Genomic DNA, 19,998 nt, shown 5'->3' on the forward strand with positions numbered 1-19,998 from the left:
CAAACTTCTGACTTCAAGTGATCTGCCCACCTGGCCTCCGAAAGTGCTGGGATTACAGGCGTGAACCACCGGGCCCAGTCTCCTTATAAGATTTTATATACATATTATATCACATCCCTTGAATTGAAGCTCCATGAGATGAGGGTCTCTTTATTAAATTATCTTTGTTTCTCCCTCAGTGCCTAGCATCGGAAACAGTCAGTAAATATTTATTGAATTAATCAATACTTTTAGTTACAATACCAAAGCGGGGATTAGAAAATTTACTCATGTCTCTAGTTAGATTTTTTTCTACCATATTCATTCTAATTTTTGTATATAGTTAAAATAAATCAGCAAATAAAATACAGTATATAAATAAATACATAAATTGATTAAACCACGTTTTAGGCCCTATGCTTCGTACTAGAGATACAAAAATAAGCTATAAATCTAACCCTGCAAAACATATGGTCTCCAGGGGGAGATATGCATACTAAATAAATAATTTCTATAAAGTATGAGGTAAATAATTAACTATGCATGATATATTTGTGTTCAGAGATGGGAGTCATTATGTCATGCATAAGGAAGGACACATTTGCCCTTTTGATTGCATCATGTTTTTCAGGAAGATGTATAAGAAAAGGCATTCTAGGCCAGATGTATGTAAAGATATACATACTTTATATATATATATATATAAAATACATATATATATATATTTTTTTTTTTTTTTTGAGATGGAGTCTTGCTCTGTCACCCAGGCTGGAGTGCAGTGGCGTGATCTCAGCTCACTGCAAGCTCTGCCTCCCAGGTTCACGCCATTCTCCTGCCTCAGCCTCCTGAGTAGCTGGGACTACAGGCGCCTGCCACCATGCCTGGCTAATTTTTTGTATTTTTAGTAGAGACAGAGTTTCACCGTGGTCTCGATCTCCTGACCTCATGATCCGCCCACCTTGGCCTCCCAAAGTGCTGGGATTACAGGCGTTAGCCACCACGCCCAGCCCATACTTTATATATTAATACATGCATTATAAAAATAATAAGAGTATGGAAGAGAATTGAATATTGCTAGAGTGTAGTGGGTAAATAGTGGGAGTGACAAGATACAAAGAGGTAAGTGGGTCCAGAAAAACAATGAAGGGTTTTGGATGCCATTCTAAATAGTTTGGTCTGTGGGTCATGGGAATCTGTTGAGAGTTTTAAACAGGGAAGTTAATACAGTTATACTCAACATTTTAGAGGAGTATCTCTAACAGTAGTATAGGGGATGGATTAGGGAAGGATATCAGTAGATAGATATTTACTGTAATCCAGAGATATTGAAGAGCTGAACTGCTGAATGCTGTGGAGATTCAGGAAAGCAGAGATTCAAGGGATATTTACAAAATATAATGGATAGGTCTTGTTGCCTAGCTGATCGTGATATGTAAGGGAAAAGTAGTCTATTCATAAAATTGAATTTGTTTTGGTTTTAATATTTATTGTATGCTTAATCTAAACTAATTTTAAAACAATTTTGAGCAGAAGAAAATAGAAATATAGGTTAGAGAAATTGATATTTGGCATTTTAAAAAACTATCAGTGGGAAATAATGTGGACATTTTAGGATAAGTATTATATCTGCTTCTGGTATGTACCTGTAGGACTGCATTAGTGAGTATGATCATGTAGTAATAGAATGACCATCTCCATTGGTAAAGGCAAAAAGCATTTTCTATCTTTTATGAGTATTTTAAGCTTGGTGAGACATTTACACATTTTTCTTAATGGATATTTGTGTAAATAACCGTTATTACTTGCTTTTGCTATTCATACTCAAGATCCACATTAATTTTGTTTAATGGTCATGATGTTAGAAGAGATAATGGGTATAAGGAAAATACTTATCTAATTGAGGGAAATGCATTTTTTTAATAGATTTTTATGAAACCAGATTTTGCCTTGGATGATTCCTTAACTTTTAATTCAGTTTTACCATGGTCTCATTTTAATACTGCTGGTGGAAAAGGAAATCGTGATGCAGCTTCCTCAAAGTTGCTTCAAGAAAAGGTAATTTCTTTTTGACTTTATCCATGCAGGAAATTATTCTAGTTAAGCGGTACTGTTTGCATGGGTTCAGATTTAGTTATTTAGTAAGCTGTACTTTTAAATTCATTTTTGTTGTTACTGACAACTATAAGCCTCCCAATCTTAACTAATTAACAGCATTTCGGCTCAGTGGAACACAAGTTGTGCAGATGAATAAGGCAAAACTTACTATTTGAGTACTTCTTACCTGAAAGAGCAGTTGATGGAATTTTAATTGAAAGGATATATTAGCTAACACAATAAATTGCTTTGCATTTATCCCAGATATTTTATTTACATATTGGCTAATTTTATTTATATTTATTTATTTATTTTTTGAGACGGAGTCTCTCTCTATTGCCAAGGTGGAGTGCAGTGGCGCAATCTCCACTCACCGCAACCTCCACCTCTTGGGTTCAAGTGATTTTCCTTCCTCAGCCTCCCTAGTAGCTGGGACTACAGGTGTGCACCACCATGCTTGGCTGATTTTTTGTATTTTAGTAGAGATGGGGCTTCACCATGTTGGCCAAGCTGGTCTTGAACTCCTGACCTCATGATCTGCCCATCTTGGCCTCCCAAAGTGCTGAGATTGCAGGTGTGAGCCACCGTGCCCAGCCCCATATGGTTTAATTTTATAAGACTGATTTAAAGCACAGAAAACCAATGTTTTCCGAGGCACTGTTTTTCTTCATTTTCACATAGGAATGATTATTTTGAAACAAAAATATCTTAGTTAAAGAAATACAATATTCTTCTTTTTGTAGCTTTGCAAAGCCTAGTCTTTTACATGTTACTAGTCAGCAGTTCTTTACATTTTACAATGTTCTGTATAGTCCAGAAGTCAACACCTTGAAAGTCATTTAATATTTAGACCTTTAAATATAATTTACTTATCAAGAATCTTCTAAAGACATTTCATCTCTGTTCTTTCTTAGCATTCAGTTTAGAGTTCTTCTAAAATTGATGGTAGTTCTTAAAATGAGAAGCAGTGATTTTGTTTTACTTTAGTGGTATCCCTTGGCAATCTGAAAGCTTGTCTCAGGAAGACATCAATAAATTTGGTTCAGTCCTCGTCAGAAACTGGAGAAAAGACTAGCTTGGGGAGGAGAGAAGAAGAAATGTGGGGAAGGAATCATGAGTATTCCTTTTCTCACAATTGAAAATGAAAATGAGCTTTTTCCTTTGGCAACATTTTCACCTATAAAAAGGTTTTTCCATGCATAAGAACAAATTCATAAATCTGACAAAAACCATGGGGTTAGAGACACAGGCTTGCTCAAGACACAGGCTTTCATATTCTAAGTATATGCCCTGATAGAATAATACCTTAAAAAGAGAAAAACAGCAAAAGCCAGTAGTCTTATCAATCTATACAGATACTTTTAATACAGATAATTTAAAAATTATTTCCTTTATAGCATTTTAATAGGAAATAAACCATAAAAATGTTATGCCTTGAAAAGAGTAAATCAATGGATTATTGAAAATTCAAAAAATCTTTGAGACTCAAATGTTTTTCTTACGCTGAATGTTTAAAGTGACTAAAGTAATGGAAATTTTTTTATTTGTAAATTGCAGAATCAGATTTGCTATATTTACATTCTGACTCCTTTTCATCCTGCTCTGTTCTTAGAATAGGAATAGAAGACAGGATTCCAAGAGAGCACTTTTAAACTCCTTTTATGAGGACAACAGCTGGTTTATCGTGTTCGCTTTAAAGAGCAAGGATGCTATAACTAGAATTAACGAAATTTGTATTCTATTGTGCTCTGCAAAGTACTGGTCTGCAGTAAAATAAGGAGTTTGCACTGGAATGCAAATCACTGCACTGCTTACCTCATTAAAAAAGTGTGCTTAATGATGTGGTTGATTTACTTTCTAGCAAAATTCTTTATTTTATTATGGCCATGTTAAACAGTCCACAGATTGGCAGCAGCATATAAATCACATTCTGGGTAGCACTGTCCTAAAGTTATCTATTCTCCATTTACTATTCTGGGAATTGCGTCCATGTTACCTTGTAATTTACCCTAGTACATTTGTGCCGATTTTGCTTTTTTAGTGAATAATGAACAACCATATTGAAGATGAAAGAGCAAAAGGGCATAAACTCAAGATTTAAACTATGGAAAAATTTGTTTGTAACCTATTTAGATATTGTAAGATTATTGAAGGAGCATTATTGAAAATATGAATGATATTCTGTGTTTCCTTAAGGGAACAGATTTGATGACCAAATAGTCTCTTCTAATCTTATGAGACTTAAATGTTGAAAGTTCATTAACCCTTTGAAACTATGAATTATCCTGAGATATTCAGAGATAATGCCTGAAGTCTGAACTGTGGGTTAAAAAAATCTCAAAGTAAAAAAATGGGTGAAAAATGGAAAGATAGTATAGCCAAAAAAGGCATATACAGTTAGAAAGGAAGAAAAAGCAAAACAAGTTTTAGAAGTCTATATTTGAAATTTAGAAAGCATTTTAAATATATAAGAATTAATCTTCATAGTACTACTAATAAAATATATATGAGCTAATTGTTTAAGGCGTTTGTCGAACTTTTAAGAGGAAAATACATTGGAAATAAACTGAGTTTTACAAATTGATAAAAGAATCACTTTTTAAATGTAAAATAAGCAACCTGAAAAAATCCAAATGAATTATAGTACCTTATCTATAATTTGTGACTGAACCATCAGCCTATCTTGGATTATTCAGCACTTTGAGGCAGAATGGTATAATAGAAACAGCTTCAGTTTTTCAGTCAGAGATATACCAACATTTTAATTTTGCTACTTAGTAACTACATGACTCTGTGTTTCCTCATCTGTAAAATGATAATAATACTATCTATATTTCAAGATTGTTAAAATTAGAAAAATTAGATGTGTATAAAATACCTGTGCCTAATCCATAGGAGGAGGTCAATAAATGGAAGGTATAATCATCTATTTAGTCAGATAAATGATGTGTGATGATGTTGGGGGCTAAGGAGATCATTCTCTTTCTCTCAGATCTTAGAATATATGAAACTGGAATTGTAATTTGAGATGTCTGTGGGGTACTCTTTTAGATGGCAGTTGGTGTTTGGAAGGTGGTAATAATAGGAACAGAGGAGGAAATAAATCACCTTGTACTCTTTTGTCTTACATTTATATCTTTGGGCTGTACTCTTTATCTTCCTTCCATTTTGTTGTGCCCAATTTCAAGAATCTCACAATCAAACAATTCACACAATAGAATTTAAAGTATATGTAGAAATCTTTTATCATTGTCATAAAGTATTTGGATAATCAAGGAAGGTATGCTCATAATATGTCATATTTTTTTTCCTTCCCTTTTAAGCTGAGCCATTATCTGGATATTGTGGAAGTAAACATTGCTCACCAGATCTCTCTACGTTCAGAAGCATTTTTTCATGCAATGACCTCTCAACACGAGTTGCAGGACTACCTCAAGAAAACTTCCCAGGCTGTAAAAATGCTTCGAGATAAAATTGCACAGATTGATAAAGTAATGTGTGAAGGATCACTCCACATTTTAAGACTGGCACTTACCAGAAATAATTGTGTTAAAGTATACAATAAGCTGAAGTTAATGGCCACTGTACACCAGACTCAGCCTACAGTACAGGTGTTACTATCTACTTCTGAATTTGTTGGAGCATTGGACTTAATAGCAACAACACAAGAGGTTCTACAGCAGGAACTTCAGGGCATTCACAGTTTCCGGTATGTCCATTAAGTAAGCCACTAGAAATAATGTTAGAAATTTTTAAAGGATAAAATTTAGCATGTAATGTTAAAAATGTGAATGTATTTAAAGTTAAATGGATATTTTTTCTTCCAGATTGATCATTTGTTTAATGATGTTATCTGATATTATAGTATTAGCAAAACAAAAATCATAAGGAATAATATTTACAGAGACATTTGGATGGAGAAGCAAAATTAAAATTTCTAGGAGATGAGATAAATGCAAGGCCAGTCACATTAAAAATAACATTTTGAAAATGTTGAAATAGCTTTGTGTCACAATGGTAGGTCAAGGTGGAGAGAATACCAGTATATTTAAAATTAAGTTTGTGTTAAAAGCCTTTAATAGATTTAAAATGGAATAATTATTAAAATTCATTTCTGATTCACAGTCTGTTTATCAAATTGCAAAAGAAAAAATATGTAACATAGTGATAGAAAATACCCAATTTCTCCTATTATTTTGAAAATACCTTAGGTTTTAGATATTTTATATGAAATCATTCCAAAGTGTTTATTTTATAGACTAATTGCAAGCCATCAAAATTTCATTCCATTAAGCAGGCTTGCAGTATCCTTGTAGAAGTTCCTATCTGCTGGGAAAACCATCCAAACCACATACTAGTAAGTGACTATAAAGTTTTATGGAAGATGTGCTCTGTAACTTAATCCATTATGGAAAAGTTGGCCTCAAAAAATTTTATTTTAATTGAATTATAAATTCGTATTGACTGAAGATATGTAATTGGAATGTTTAGGATGCATTTTTAAAGCTTGAACAAAATTTAATTAGATGAACAATTGATTGATTCATTCAGTTAAGGTATGGCTGTTGAGCACCTATTACATGTCAAGTACCAGACAGAATGAATACGGGGAATATAGTCAGGAATAAAGTAGAGATGTTCATTGATCTAAAAGTCTCTACAATTTATTTGGCATGGGGAAGGAAACACAAATTACTGCATAGTTATATAGTGTAATACAGTGTGATGAATGGAAAGATTGCTGTGGAGCTCTGACCTTAGGGGTGGAACCTAATCCAGACATGGATGGTTATAGAAAACGTTCTGAGTCACAAACCTCTTTGAGAATCCATTGAAAGCTACTGTTGGACCATCTTTCCACAAAAATATACCTGTACATAAAATTTTTGCAATCAATTTTGGGTGATTCATGCTTTTTTGATGTCTACTTTGAATTCCCCAGCATGGAACCCAGGAAAACTATATGATTTTTAATTTTTCTTTCACCTCTGAAATTATAAGGATTTATCTTTTTTGAATTTGTATGTGGTATATATTTTTTCAATAAATGTCGGTGTTGTCATTGCCTTAGAAAAATGAATTTCTATAATGACAGAAGCTGTATTTTTAACTTATCACTTACTGTATAACATCATGAGTGTTGATGAATATTGGGAGCCAATATCCTGTAGATAGTACAGGGCTGAGAAGTAGAATCAAAGATTGAATGCTGCCTTGGCAAACACAAATTCTCAAACTATTCTAATTTTACCTCAAAGTTCATGCAGTTTACTTTTGTTTTCCTTGACTCAGAGTTTATGGTCAATACTCATGAAAAGTGATTTTAAGAAGTGGATTGGATATTTATTTATTCTCAGTAGTTTATGATTTATTGGGCTACAGAATAAAAATTTTATAATCTTGTATTTATTATGAGCTCAAGGAACCTTTGTTATTACCTTTGTTTTCAACCTTACTTTTTTTGGTAACTTAAAGTATAAAATATTCTTCATTTAAAAATGTCTTTTATTTATTTATTTATTTATTTCGAGACAGGGTCTCGCTCTGTTGCCCAGGCTAGAGTGCAGTGGTGTGCTCTCAGCTTATTGCAACCTCTGCTCCCACCTTCAGTCCCCCCACCTACCTCCAGCTCTAGCCATTCTCTCACCTCAGCCTCCTGAGTAGATGGGATTAAAAAACACATACCACCCTGCCTAGCTAATTTTTATTTATTTATTTTTTATGTTTTTGAGATGGAGTCTAGCTCTGTTGCCCAGGCTGGAGTACAGTGGCACGATCTTGGTTCACTGCAACCTCCACCTCCCGGGTTCAGGCAATTCTCCTGCCTCAGCTCCCGGGTAGCTGGGATTACAGGTGCCCACCACCGTGCCCAGCTAATTTTTGTATTTTTAGTAGAGAGAGGGTTTCATCATATTAGCCAGGCTGGTCTCAAACTCCTGACCTAGGTGATCTGCCCATCTCGGCCTCCCAAAGTGCTGGGATTACAAGTGTGAGCTACCACGCCTGGCCTGATTTTTATTTTTAGTAGACGGGGTCTTGCCATGTTACCCAGGCTGGTCTCAAACTCTTGAGCTCAAACCATCTGCCTTCCTTGGCCCTGCAGAGTGCTGTGATTACAGGCCTTAGCCGCCATGCTCGGCCAAAAATGTCTATGATTTTTAAAAAGACTTTCAGATGTTCTGATTTTCTACATTTTGCTCAATATCTATTTTTTTTTTTAGAACCACATGTGTAAAGAATATTATTTCTTCATGTAAAACATTTCTGTAAAGTTTCCTATCAAATGTCAGTTCCAATATGTTTATAACTGTTTAAAAGTTTGGTATCAGAACTTGAGTCTCTAACTTCTGATAAACATATAGCAAATTATTTTCAAAAACAAAAGTAGTCTAAAAGAAAATGTTTTCATAATCAAGGAAGAATACTGAATCATACTTGAAGTAGTTTAAGACTTGGTATTGTAACCCCATTCTTTTGTTTGTGTTTTGTTTTAAATCTGTCAAATCCTGTATGATGATTTACTTTCTTGACTTTATCTTTCCTTTTGCTAAAGGTTGTTAAATATCAACATTAGTTACTTTCTTGTATAGCTTCACAGATATATTTAAGGCCATTTAACTTTATTTAGAAGCATAAGAATTAGTTTTGGATGCTTTATAGATTGATTTTTATCCAGGAAAATATGTATTGGAGGTCTCTTATGGTAACATAAGCATAAGAGATAATTATACTCTCCCATTAGGAAAGAAGAAATATTCTACTTGAATTTCACACGCTTTTGTCTTTTTTATATCAGAGGCCACATTTTAGTCATTTTGTGGGCCATATACTAAGCATAGGGTCTTACTTGAAATAAGAAATCTTTCAGTAGGACAAGCAAAGGATTCTTTTGAATTTATTTGTTAATAGTCTTTCCATTTTATGGATCTTAGTCCAGGTTTTGCTTTTGGCTATAATGTTCTTTCTATTGCTTTTTAAAAATGCTATATTTAATACATATATATGCAGTCTTGCCCTGTCACCCAGGCTGGAGTGCAATGGTGCGATCATAGCTCAACTATAGCCTTGAACTCCTGGGCTCAAATGATCTTCCTGCCCCAGCCTCCTGGGTAGCTAGGACTATAGGTCTGTGCCACCATGCCAGGCTAATTTTTTAAATTTTTTTGTAGAGATAAGGTCTTTCTATGTTGCCCAGACTGGTTCTATTGCTTTTAAAGGAAATTTTCATACCAAAATTTTCCAGTAGTTAAACTACCACAAATGCAAATCTCTATTTTCAAAAAGGAATTTTAATAGTTTTGTCTACCATTTTTCTGTGTACTATTAACCTAACATCACATTTTTTCTAGTCATTAGTAGCAAATAATGCTTATGTATGTATTCTTTTTTCTCATTCCTTCTGTATTTTTTGACTTTGAAATTATTTTTTATGTAAACATTTTTGGTGACTTCTGAGCTCCCAGAGCACCTTGTTTATATTCTCTAATGAAATTTTACAGTCTCCTACCATGTTTTGTTATGGTTTGTGTTTTTATTTTAGATCTTTCTATTGGGCTTTGAATTTAAATGTCTTGGATAAGAGCTATGTTGTACACATCTTAGTACATATTTGTAAAATCTATGAATTATTCAGTATATTACCAAATGTATCTTGACACTTTATTCCACTCTTTTTTTTTTTCCCATCTATAATCATTGTCCCTAATTCCCCATTTATAGTCTATATGACTGTAGTTCTTAATCCTGGCTGCATAATAACATCTCCAGAAGAGCTTTTAAAAAAGTGTGCCACACCCCACCCAGCCAATTAAGTCAGACTTTCTAGAGGTTAAGGCTTGAGCATCTGTATTTTTTTGAAAGCTCTCTGGGAAATACTAATGTGCACCATAATTGAGAAGCCTGGTTTATAACTACTGTTGGGTTCTCAACTTTTTCATGATTTGTAATTAAAGTGGTAGCATCTTCCTATATAAATTTGTTCTTTCTAAAACAAAATTTTCAAGTAACACATCTTCCTGTCTCTATTCAAAGAGGTTTCTACTAATGGATTTGGGGGTATGATGTATCTGTGTAAGTTCCAAAGTTTGATTTCCCCTCTTCAGAACTTGAAGGGTAATATTGACTCACTACATAATTCATAATTATAATTCTTTTGTACATTTGTTCAATTTATAAATTTAAAAAATTTTGAATGATTTTACTGCCTGAATTGTTGCAGAATTAGGTGATTTTAATTATTAGGACATAAATTTTTTTTTTTTTTTTTTTTGAGACAGAGTCTCGCTCTGTTGCCCCGGCTGGAGTGCAGGGGCGTGATCTCGGCTCACTTGCAAGCTCCGCCTCCTGGGTTCACGCCAGTCTCCTGCCTCAGCCTCCCAAGTAGCTGGGACTACAGGCGCCTGCCACCACACCCAGCTAATTTTTTGTATTTTTAGTAGAGACAGGGTTTCACCATGTTAGCCAGGATGGTCTCCATCTCCTGACCTCGTGATCCGCCCACCTTGGCCTCCCAAAGTGCTGGGATTACAGGCGTGAGCTACTGTGCCTGGTCGGGATATAAATATTTTTAACCATTACATATGCAATGAAATTTTGCTATCTATTACCAATAAAAATGATAATCATTGAAACAATATATATCATTTATATAGTAATTTAACTAAAAGTATTGCCGAGGCTAATGGCATTCAAATGCTTAAGCACACGTAGTACAGAAGTCTCAGTATGAACCCACAAGAATGCATTTGAATGTTGATATCTTGCAGATTTTGATACAGAAAATCTTTAGTTACCTTGAAACTTAGTACTGTAGTGTTGTTATTTGCTCTTTCTTATTGTAAAGCTTTGTGTAGAAACTCTTAGTTTTCATCATTGTTGTTAACATTCTTTTCCTATTACTTCATACCATGATTGCTACCACCACCATTCTACAACAGAGGACATATATTGAATACTTAAGTATTCTGTACCAGATACTGTGCTAAGTATATGGACATCGCCCACTCCCCAAAAAACTGTGAGATAGGGAATGTTACCCACACTTTACAGATAGGAAAACTGAGGTCATATAGCAAGTTAAGTAACAGTACAGTAGAGATTCAACTTGGGTCTCTCTGGACTTGAGAGCTATGCTTTTTAATAGATTTGTTTGAGGATCTTATAGGACCTCAAATAGATCACTCTGAACATCAATACTAATTTAATTGTACAAACTGTGGGCAATTGAGCCATAGGTTTGCTCAGCAGCCAGGAACTACCATATTAATGGATTTTGGCGTAAAAATTACTGCAGCTAGCTTGTTTTCTACTTGTAAGCCTTTTTTTTTTTTTTTTTTTTTTTTTTTTGAAAGAAAAGATGCAAAACACTCAGTTTATTATGATTTCATTGATCAGTGGTCACCTTGAGATTCCATAAAGGGATCTTTATTATTAGATCTATCAAAAGGTATTTAACATATTATTTGATCTTAAATCTCCTATAATTTAGATTTTAAAATATTGTGGTAAGAAAACATCCACATTATATGTTTTGTGATGAAGAAATCAGACTTCTTGCTATTTGATGAAACTAGAATTGCTACAGAGTTCATTGATATACAAGGTTTTCTGATAAGAACAGCACAGAGGTCACTGTATTGAACATACAACTTAGTAGAAGGTCTGAATTAACGTGCAAATTGAGGCATATCTAAGTAGAAAGTATTGGGATTGTTTCAGTTTACTTAGCTGGATATATTTTTCAGAAAGTGATATTTTAGTTGTCATTTCGGTAGATTCTGTCACCACTCTAAATTACTGTATGTGATTATTAGGATACATACTTTTAAAACAAGGTGTTAGCAGATTTATCTTAAATATTTTTGTTAAGATTAATAATAATGCATACGTCATTATTATTACATCTATTGTCAAAGTAGCCGAGAATATAAAAGAACAATTAGATTGAGGATGAATAGGTGAAAAATATTACAGTTCTGAAAGTTGCATTTAAGGATTTGTTTAGACAAATTCTAGCATATATAAAATACCTGTGATTATAAAATAAATACTATTTGGTGTTAGTATTGAGGTTCTTTATTAAATTAATTATATAATCTGTATTACATAATTAAACTTTAAAATTACTTTAAGGATGCATAAAAATGAAGCTACTCAAGTTATTTAAAATAATATCTAAGGTCAAATAGAACACTGCATTTAAGTTATGCCAAAATGACAGGGAGTTTTATTATTTTGATGCCCAAATATCAGTAGGTATAGTCATATGGACCTCCCACCATAATTCTTTATGGTGATTTGTTGAAGAGTATTTATACTTGAAGGTAACACATACCTGAGTGCTAACCTCTAGTCTGCATTAAAAAAGAATCAATGGTCTTCATAAAAATAATTGAGAGCCAAGCAATATTAGGTCTAAATTTATATCCTACACTGTCACTGTTTTTTTTTTTTTAAAAAAAAAAACTTATAAAGACTCAAACATACACAAAACTAAAGGAAATTATATGAAAAGAATTATAGGAAGCTAGATAAATTGTTTATCATCTTTAAGTTGTCAATGCAAAGCCGAGTTTGTGTTATCTATATCCTGTATTATTTTGAAACAAACCCCAAACATTTTGTTTCATTCATAAATATTTCATTAGGTATCTTTGAAAGATAAGTATTTTTAAAAAGTATAACTCTAATGTCATTTATATTTTTTTTTTTTTTTTTTTTTTTTTTTTGAGACGGAGTCTCGCTCTGTCGCCCAGGCTGGAGTGCAGTGGCCAGATCTCAGCTCACTGCAAGCTCTGCCTCCCGGGTTTACGCCATTCTCCTGCCTCAGCCTCCCAAGTAGCTGGGGCTACAGGCGCCCACCGCCACGCCCGGCTAGTTTTTTGTATTTTTTTAGTAGAGACGGGGTTTCACCGTGTTAGCCAGGATGGTCTCGATCTCCTGACCTCGTGATCCACCCGTCTCAGCCTCCCAAAGTGCTAGGATTACAGGCTTGAGCCACTGTGCCCGGCCTTCATTTATATTTTCAAATATAGCTAGTCAGTGTTCAGATTTTCCTGTTTGTCTCAAAATTCTTTCTTACAGTGTGTTTATTGTAATCAGGGTCCAAATAATATCTGTATATTGCAGTTGGTTGATATGTCTCAAGTGGTTTTTGATCCATAGTTATCCGTTCTAATTTTCTTTCAAAATATTAATCGAAGAAACTGGATTGTCTTATAGTGCTTCTCATAGTTTGGATTTTGTAAACTGTGTTTCCATGTTTAGCATGTTATTTTTTCACCTATATTCTCTGTAATTGATAGTTAGATTTAAAAGCTTGATTAGCTTTAAATTTTACTTTTTGACAAGAGCACCTAATAGACAGTGGTGTGTATTTCAGTCAAGAAGCATAAAAATCTCTCTTTTGATGATTAGCAGCCATTTAACAATCGTCTAGATTTATCATTAATTATGGGCTACAAATTATGATACTTTAATTCTGTCCCACTTTCTTTACTTATTCACTGGAACATTTCTGAGTTGATGTTTCCCCATAACAATTATTTGGTCACCCTTTGAAGGACAGTTCTTACAAGATTAGACAGGATAAATGCTAGATTCTTTTCCTTTATTTAGCTGTTTTCAAAATAATGAATTGGAAATCTAGCATCCTCCAAAGATAACTGATGAATTTTTAAAGATATTATAAATACATGGATTTATATGCTTTCAAAGTGTTTTAACTTCTTTGCTTTTTAATTTTTATCAATGTTCAAATTGAATTATCATTTGTCAGAACCTCCTCAAGTTCATTCTTGAGTCTTTTGACATGATTTCCTAAGTAGTTATTGACAGTTTTCTTACTTTGTGTTATTACAGGATGTTTGCTACCCCAGACCTGTAATCTGCCATTTGTCTAAGGAGCCCTACTTTCTTTTAGTAGGAAATAGTATTTAGAAATCCATCTGGGTAGTAGGCGTGTTCTTGCTACTAGATTGGCCATTATTTCTAGGCTTTCGTAGTGGACAGAACTGGGAAATAATTTTCTTTTTTAAGTGACTTTAAAACAGTAATTTAACTGTTCATCTTATATGGGATATATCTTAAGGAAAAGAGGAAAAAGTCCTATATTGTTTGTATTAATAATATTGTTCTGAGACAATTTGTGTATGTTGTGGGATAAAACAAATGATAATTGTGTTAGTGTCATTAGTAATCACAATTTTCAGCCTGATTAAAAGGAAATACATATGTAAGATTGAAGAAGTAAAACCATATAGTCTTGAATTTAAATTGGAAGTATCAGTATAACCCCATTTTTTCTCCCCCACAACCCCTACGATAAGTCGCCATTTAAAAGTTTTAGTTTATATCTGTCCATCCATCCATCTATCTGTCTGTCTCTCAGATAAGCATTAGCCCACTGTAGATACTGTTCTCCACTTTGCTGTATTTACCTTACAGTATACTCTGGATATTGTACATGCTTTACAGCATGCATTCTCAATGGGAGATACTACCTCAAGAGGGCAAACATTGGCTCTTGAAAGGTGAAAAAAAATCTTGAATATAACAATGGTTTGTGACCCTTCAAAGGGCCATAGTACATAAACAGATATATAATATATTTGTGGCATTAAAATTTCATAGGGGTGACTGGGTACGGTGGCTCATGCCTCTAATTCCAGTACTTTGGGAGGCCAAGGAGGGTGGACCACTTGAGGTCAGGAGCTTGAAACCAGCCTGGCCAACGTGGTAAAACCCTGTCTTTTACTAAAAATACAAAAATTAGCTAGGTGTGATGGCACATACCTTTATTCCTAGCTACTTGGGAGGGTGAGGCACAAGAATTGCTTGAACCTGGGAGGTGGAGGTTGCAGTGAGCTGAGATTGCGCCACTATACTCCAGCCTAGGCGACAGAGGGAGACTCTGTCGAGAAAAAAAAAAAAAAAAATTTCATGGGGTTGTGTGTGTGTGAGATTAGAAAAGGCTTCTGGAGGGGAAATAATGAAAAAAAAAAACTGCTCTGTAGCAGTATATATAGGTATTTATCAATTCTTTTAAAAGTAATATCTATTTAAAATAAATGCATTGTGATGTATTCAACCATTCCCCATTGGTCAGCATTTGGGTTGTTTCTATTCCGTTACAGTTACCAATAGAAGGGCAGTTAATGTATGTTCTTTGGTATTTTTGCTCATGCATCTTTGAGACAGATTCTAAGAAGTGAGATTCCTAGGTCAAAATTCCTCTGTAATTTTACTAGATACTGCCAAATTCCTCTTGTGACAATGTTTTAGTTTGTATTGGTGGATCTATTCTAAATTAGTCTACTGTAAGATACTGATGCCATTTATGAGAACCTTTTTAGTCAATTAACTATAAGAAATACAATTTTCATGTTGTAAAATGCAAACTTTTATGTTATTTCACTTATCAGATTTGTTTCATAATTATCACTACTCCTACTTACCGTATATTGTTTATAAAAGAAGAATAATACATCTACCCAAAAGGTCAAATGGTTTTAACTAACTTTTTAAAAATTGTGTTATATCTCATCTTTCTTCGTAGATATAGTTGTCAATATTAAGGATTTCTTTTTCAAGTAAATGTAGTGTAGATATATTTTAAATTTTTTTAAATTTTAATGTAATATTTAAATGTTTTAAAACTGCCCCTCAAAATAGAACTTAAAACATTTTTTTCCACTGAGATATAAACATGTTCCATTGGACTCTTTCACTTAAGTTTTGAAATTCTTTGGACCAACTAGGCTTCTTTAGCTCATTGCTTTTATACAGCTATTTGAAAGTATGGCAAAAATCCCTTTGTATATGAAAGTACTTCATCCTTATATTTTTCAGTCTGTGTTTCAATGACTTTCAGTTTAATGACTTAAGGGATGTTACACAGTAACTCAAACTGATTATGGGAAAGATTGAATTGAGTCCATCTGTACATATAGTCCTTCAGATATTTATTTGCACCCAGGACAGGGCCTAGTGTAGGGTAGGCAGAAATGTTTGTTGAATAAATGAATGATTGAGGAGCTACCACCACTGACATTTAGTAAATGGTTAATAAGGAAAGGACTTAGAATGTCAATATTTTGTCTGTGGAAACAATCATGCCCAGTAACCAGGTTTTCTAGAACACATTTATTTGGAGGCTAAAGATATACCTTTGACCTTGAACAACATGGGTTTGGACTTGTGGGTCCATTTATACACAGATTTTTTTTTGTCAGTAAATATATTGGAAATGTTTTTGGAGATTTGTGAAAGTTTGAAAAAACTTTCCACATAGCCTAGAAATATATATGCCATGAATGCATAAAATATATGTAGGTACTAGTCTACTTTATCATTTACTACCATAAAATATATTTAAAAAGTTAAAATTTATCAAAGCTTGCACATGGACTGTACATGGCCCCGTTCATGCAGTATTAAATCATAACTCCAAAAAAATAGCTATGGTACATAGTGTACCACTGTAATAATTTCATAGCCACCTCCTGTTGCTACTGTGGTGAGCTCAAGTGATGCTAGTCATCTGTATTTGACTAGTTCCTCTCTCCAGTAAATTATTACAGTAACAAGTGATCTCTTACAGTTTTGCATATTTTTGTTTTTTATTGTTTTTAATACATACTATACACCTTAAATAACACCAAAAAGGAGCTGGTACCATTCCTTCTGAAACTGGTTCAACCAATAGAAAAAGAGGGAGTCCTCCATAACTCATTTTATGAGGCTAGCATCATCCTGATACCAAAGCCTGGTAGAGACACAACAAAAAAAGGGAATTTTAGGCCAATATCCCTGATGAACATCGATGAGAAAATCCTCAATAAAATACTGGCAAACCGAATCCAGCAGCACATCAAAAAGCTTATCCACCACCATCAATTTTGCTTCATCCCTGGGATGCAAGGCTGGTTCAACATACACAAATCAATAAATGTAATCCATCACATAAACAGAACCAATGACAAAAACGACATGATTATCTCAATAGATGCAGAAAAGGGCTTTGAAAAAATTCAACAGCCTTTCATACTAAAAACTCTCAATAAACTAGGTAATGATGGAATGTATCTCAAAATAATAAGAGCTATTTATGACAAAGCCACAGCCAGTATCATACTGAATGGGCAAAAACTGGAAGCATTCCCTTTGAAAACCAGCACAAGACAAAGATGCCGTCTCTTACCACTCCTATTCAACATAGTTGAATTGGAAGTTCTGGCCAGGGCAGTTAGGCAAAAGAAAGAAATAAAGGGTATTCAGTTAGGAAAAGAGGAAGTCAAATTGTCTCTGTTTGCAGATGACATGATTGTATATTTAGAAAACCCCATCATCTCAGCCCAAAATCTCCTTCAGCTGATAAGCAACTTCAGCAAAGTCTCAGGATACAAAATCAATATGCAAAAATCACAAGCATTCCTATATACCAATAATAGAGAGGTAAATCATGAGTGAACTCCCATTCACAATTGCTACAGAGAGAATAAAATGCCTAGGAATCCAACTTACAAGGGATGTGAAGTACTTCTTCAAGGAGAACTACAAACCACTGCTCAAGGAAATAAGAGAGGACACAAACAAATGGAAAAACAGTCTATGCTCATGGATAGGAAGAATCAATATCGTGAAAGTGGTCATAGTGCCCAAAGTAATTTATAGATTCAATGCCATCCCCATCAAGCTACCACTGACTTTCTTCATAGAATTGGAAAAAACTAATCTTTATATGGAACCAAAAAAGAGCCCGCACACAGGGATGGGAACATCACTCACTGGGGCCTGTCGAGGGTGGTGGGCTGGGGGAAGGATAGCATTAGGAGAACTACCTAATGTAAATGACAAGTTGGTGGGTGCAGCAAACCAATATGGCACAGGTATACCTATGTAACAAACCTGCATGTTGTGCACATGTACCCTAGAACTTAATAAAAAAAATTAAGGCATCAATATTTACTAAAAACTTAAATATCTCAGAAACGTAAATATAAAATACAAAACATCTAAATTCTTATCAATAGACAAATTTGCAATCATGATATAACATAAAATTTTATCTTGTCACATTAAAATAGTTTTCGAATGCTGAGTCTGAAAACACAATAGTGTGTTAACTATGAAAACAGACAACACAGACAATAATCAAATATGAACAAAGAAGCTTACATTTTACAATGATTTCCTGCTATAGTGATCTTTGCTGAATACCGTTCTCTCAAATGTTTTAATGCTCCTACAGTAGGTAAACAGTCTTTCAATTTAGGAAGAGCTTTGTCAGAAGGCAATAGTATTATATCTACCATTGCTCTACCTAGAAAGAGAAAAAGGCTTTTTTGTAATTTTTTTAAAAGTTTGGTCTGAAGTGTCTCAAAATAGTACCCTGAACAACTGAATTTTAGTTTATTTAGAAGAATGCATTTTATATTTATTTAGAAGACAAAGGAAGATTTTTGTTTTAATTTCTGAAATTCTTCAAAACAATATATGTCCTTAGGAGTTCAAACTTTTTAAACGTTCATCATTTGATTTAAAGCCATGTTATCTTGAAATAGCTAGCATATACTAGAAAACAATAAACTATATCATAATTGCTTGTCAAAAAAGTTAAAATTTATCAAAACTTACAGACTGTACATGGCCCCATTCATGCAGTATTAGATCATACCTGCAAAAAACTTTGGTACATATTATACTCCTGTAATAATTTCATAGCCACCTCCAGTTGCTACTGTGATGAGCTCAAGTGATGCTAGTCATCTATGTTTGAGTAGTTCCTCTCTCCAGTAAATTGAGTATCACAATAAAAGGTGATCTCTTACAGTTTTTGCATGTTTTTATTGTTTTTAATACATGCTGTACACCTTGAATAACACCATGGGACCCAAACTAAGTTCACTGGTGATGCTGGAAGTACTCCCAAGAAGCAGAGAGAAGTGATGACATTTACAATAAAAAGTTTAATTCCTTGATGTGTATAGTAGATTGAGGTCTGCAGTTGTGGTTGCCCATGATTGTTTAAAAAAAAAAAAAAAAAAAAAAGGTCGTCAAGTCCTCACTCTAGCTACAACAGCATTTACAAAAGCCTTATACTTTTTGCAAGTACCTTTTTATCCAGTATTGAAAATGCAGATTTTGTGTAGGTACAGGCTTACTATGAGAAAGGCATGCCTATAGACTCTAATATTATCTGAGAAAAAGCTGAGATATCAAATGATAATTTAAGGCAAAAGGAAAGTGAAGGATCTAAAGCTGGAGAACTTAATGCCAGCAAAGGATGGTTTGATAATTTTAGAGGTTTGGCTTACAGAAAAGTCGTGATAATAGGAGAAGCAGCTTCTGCTGACAAAGAGGCAGCAAATGAGTTCCTGGATGCCATTTAGAAAATAATGGAGGAGAAAGAATATCTACCTGAAAGGTTTTAATGCAGACAAAAGTGCCCTACTCTGGAAAAAAAAAAGCCACAAAGAACATTTATTAGTAAGGAAGACAAGTGAGCACCAGGATTTAAGACAGGAAGGGATAGGCTATTTCTTACTGTTTTGTGCAAATGAAGTCAGGTTTGTGATAAGGACTGCCCTTATCTATAAAGCTGCTAGCCCACAAGCTTCAAAGGGAAAAGATAAATAACAGCTGCCAGTTTTTTGCTTATACAACAAAAGACCTGGATGAGAATACTTTTTCTGGATTGGTGCCATTGATGCTTTGTCTCTGAAGTCAATAAGTACCTTGCCAAAAAGTGACTGCCTTTTAAAGTTCTTTTGCTGTTGAACAATGGCGCTGTCCACCCAGAACCTCATGAATTCAACACCAGAGGCATTAAAATGGTCTCCTTGCCCCAAACACAACATCTCTAATCTAGCTTCTAGATCAGAGAGTCATAAGTACCTTTACAGCTCATTACACACACTACTCTGC

The 19,998-nt window shown here is 34.0% G+C and overlaps 1 protein-coding gene across 5 annotated transcripts in view; it reads left to right on the plus strand.

Moving 5' to 3' along the window:
• The window catches only part of VPS54 (VPS54 subunit of GARP complex), a 131,704-nt gene that overhangs the window by 44,106 nt on the left and 67,600 nt on the right, over window positions 1-19,998 (plus strand). For all 5 annotated transcript variants that reach the window (XM_050753442.1, XM_050753444.1, XM_050753445.1 and 2 more), the window contains 2 exons: window positions 1,903-2,034; window positions 5,397-5,782. In XM_050753442.1, coding sequence (XP_050609399.1) covers window positions 1,903-2,034; window positions 5,397-5,782 — 518 coding nt within the window. The remainder of the gene's footprint in view (window positions 1-1,902; window positions 2,035-5,396; window positions 5,783-19,998) is intronic.

The sequence above is a fragment of the Macaca thibetana genome, chromosome 13 (genome assembly GCF_024542745.1).
Source record: "Macaca thibetana thibetana isolate TM-01 chromosome 13, ASM2454274v1, whole genome shotgun sequence".
Taxonomy (NCBI): domain Eukaryota; kingdom Metazoa; phylum Chordata; class Mammalia; order Primates; family Cercopithecidae; genus Macaca; species Macaca thibetana.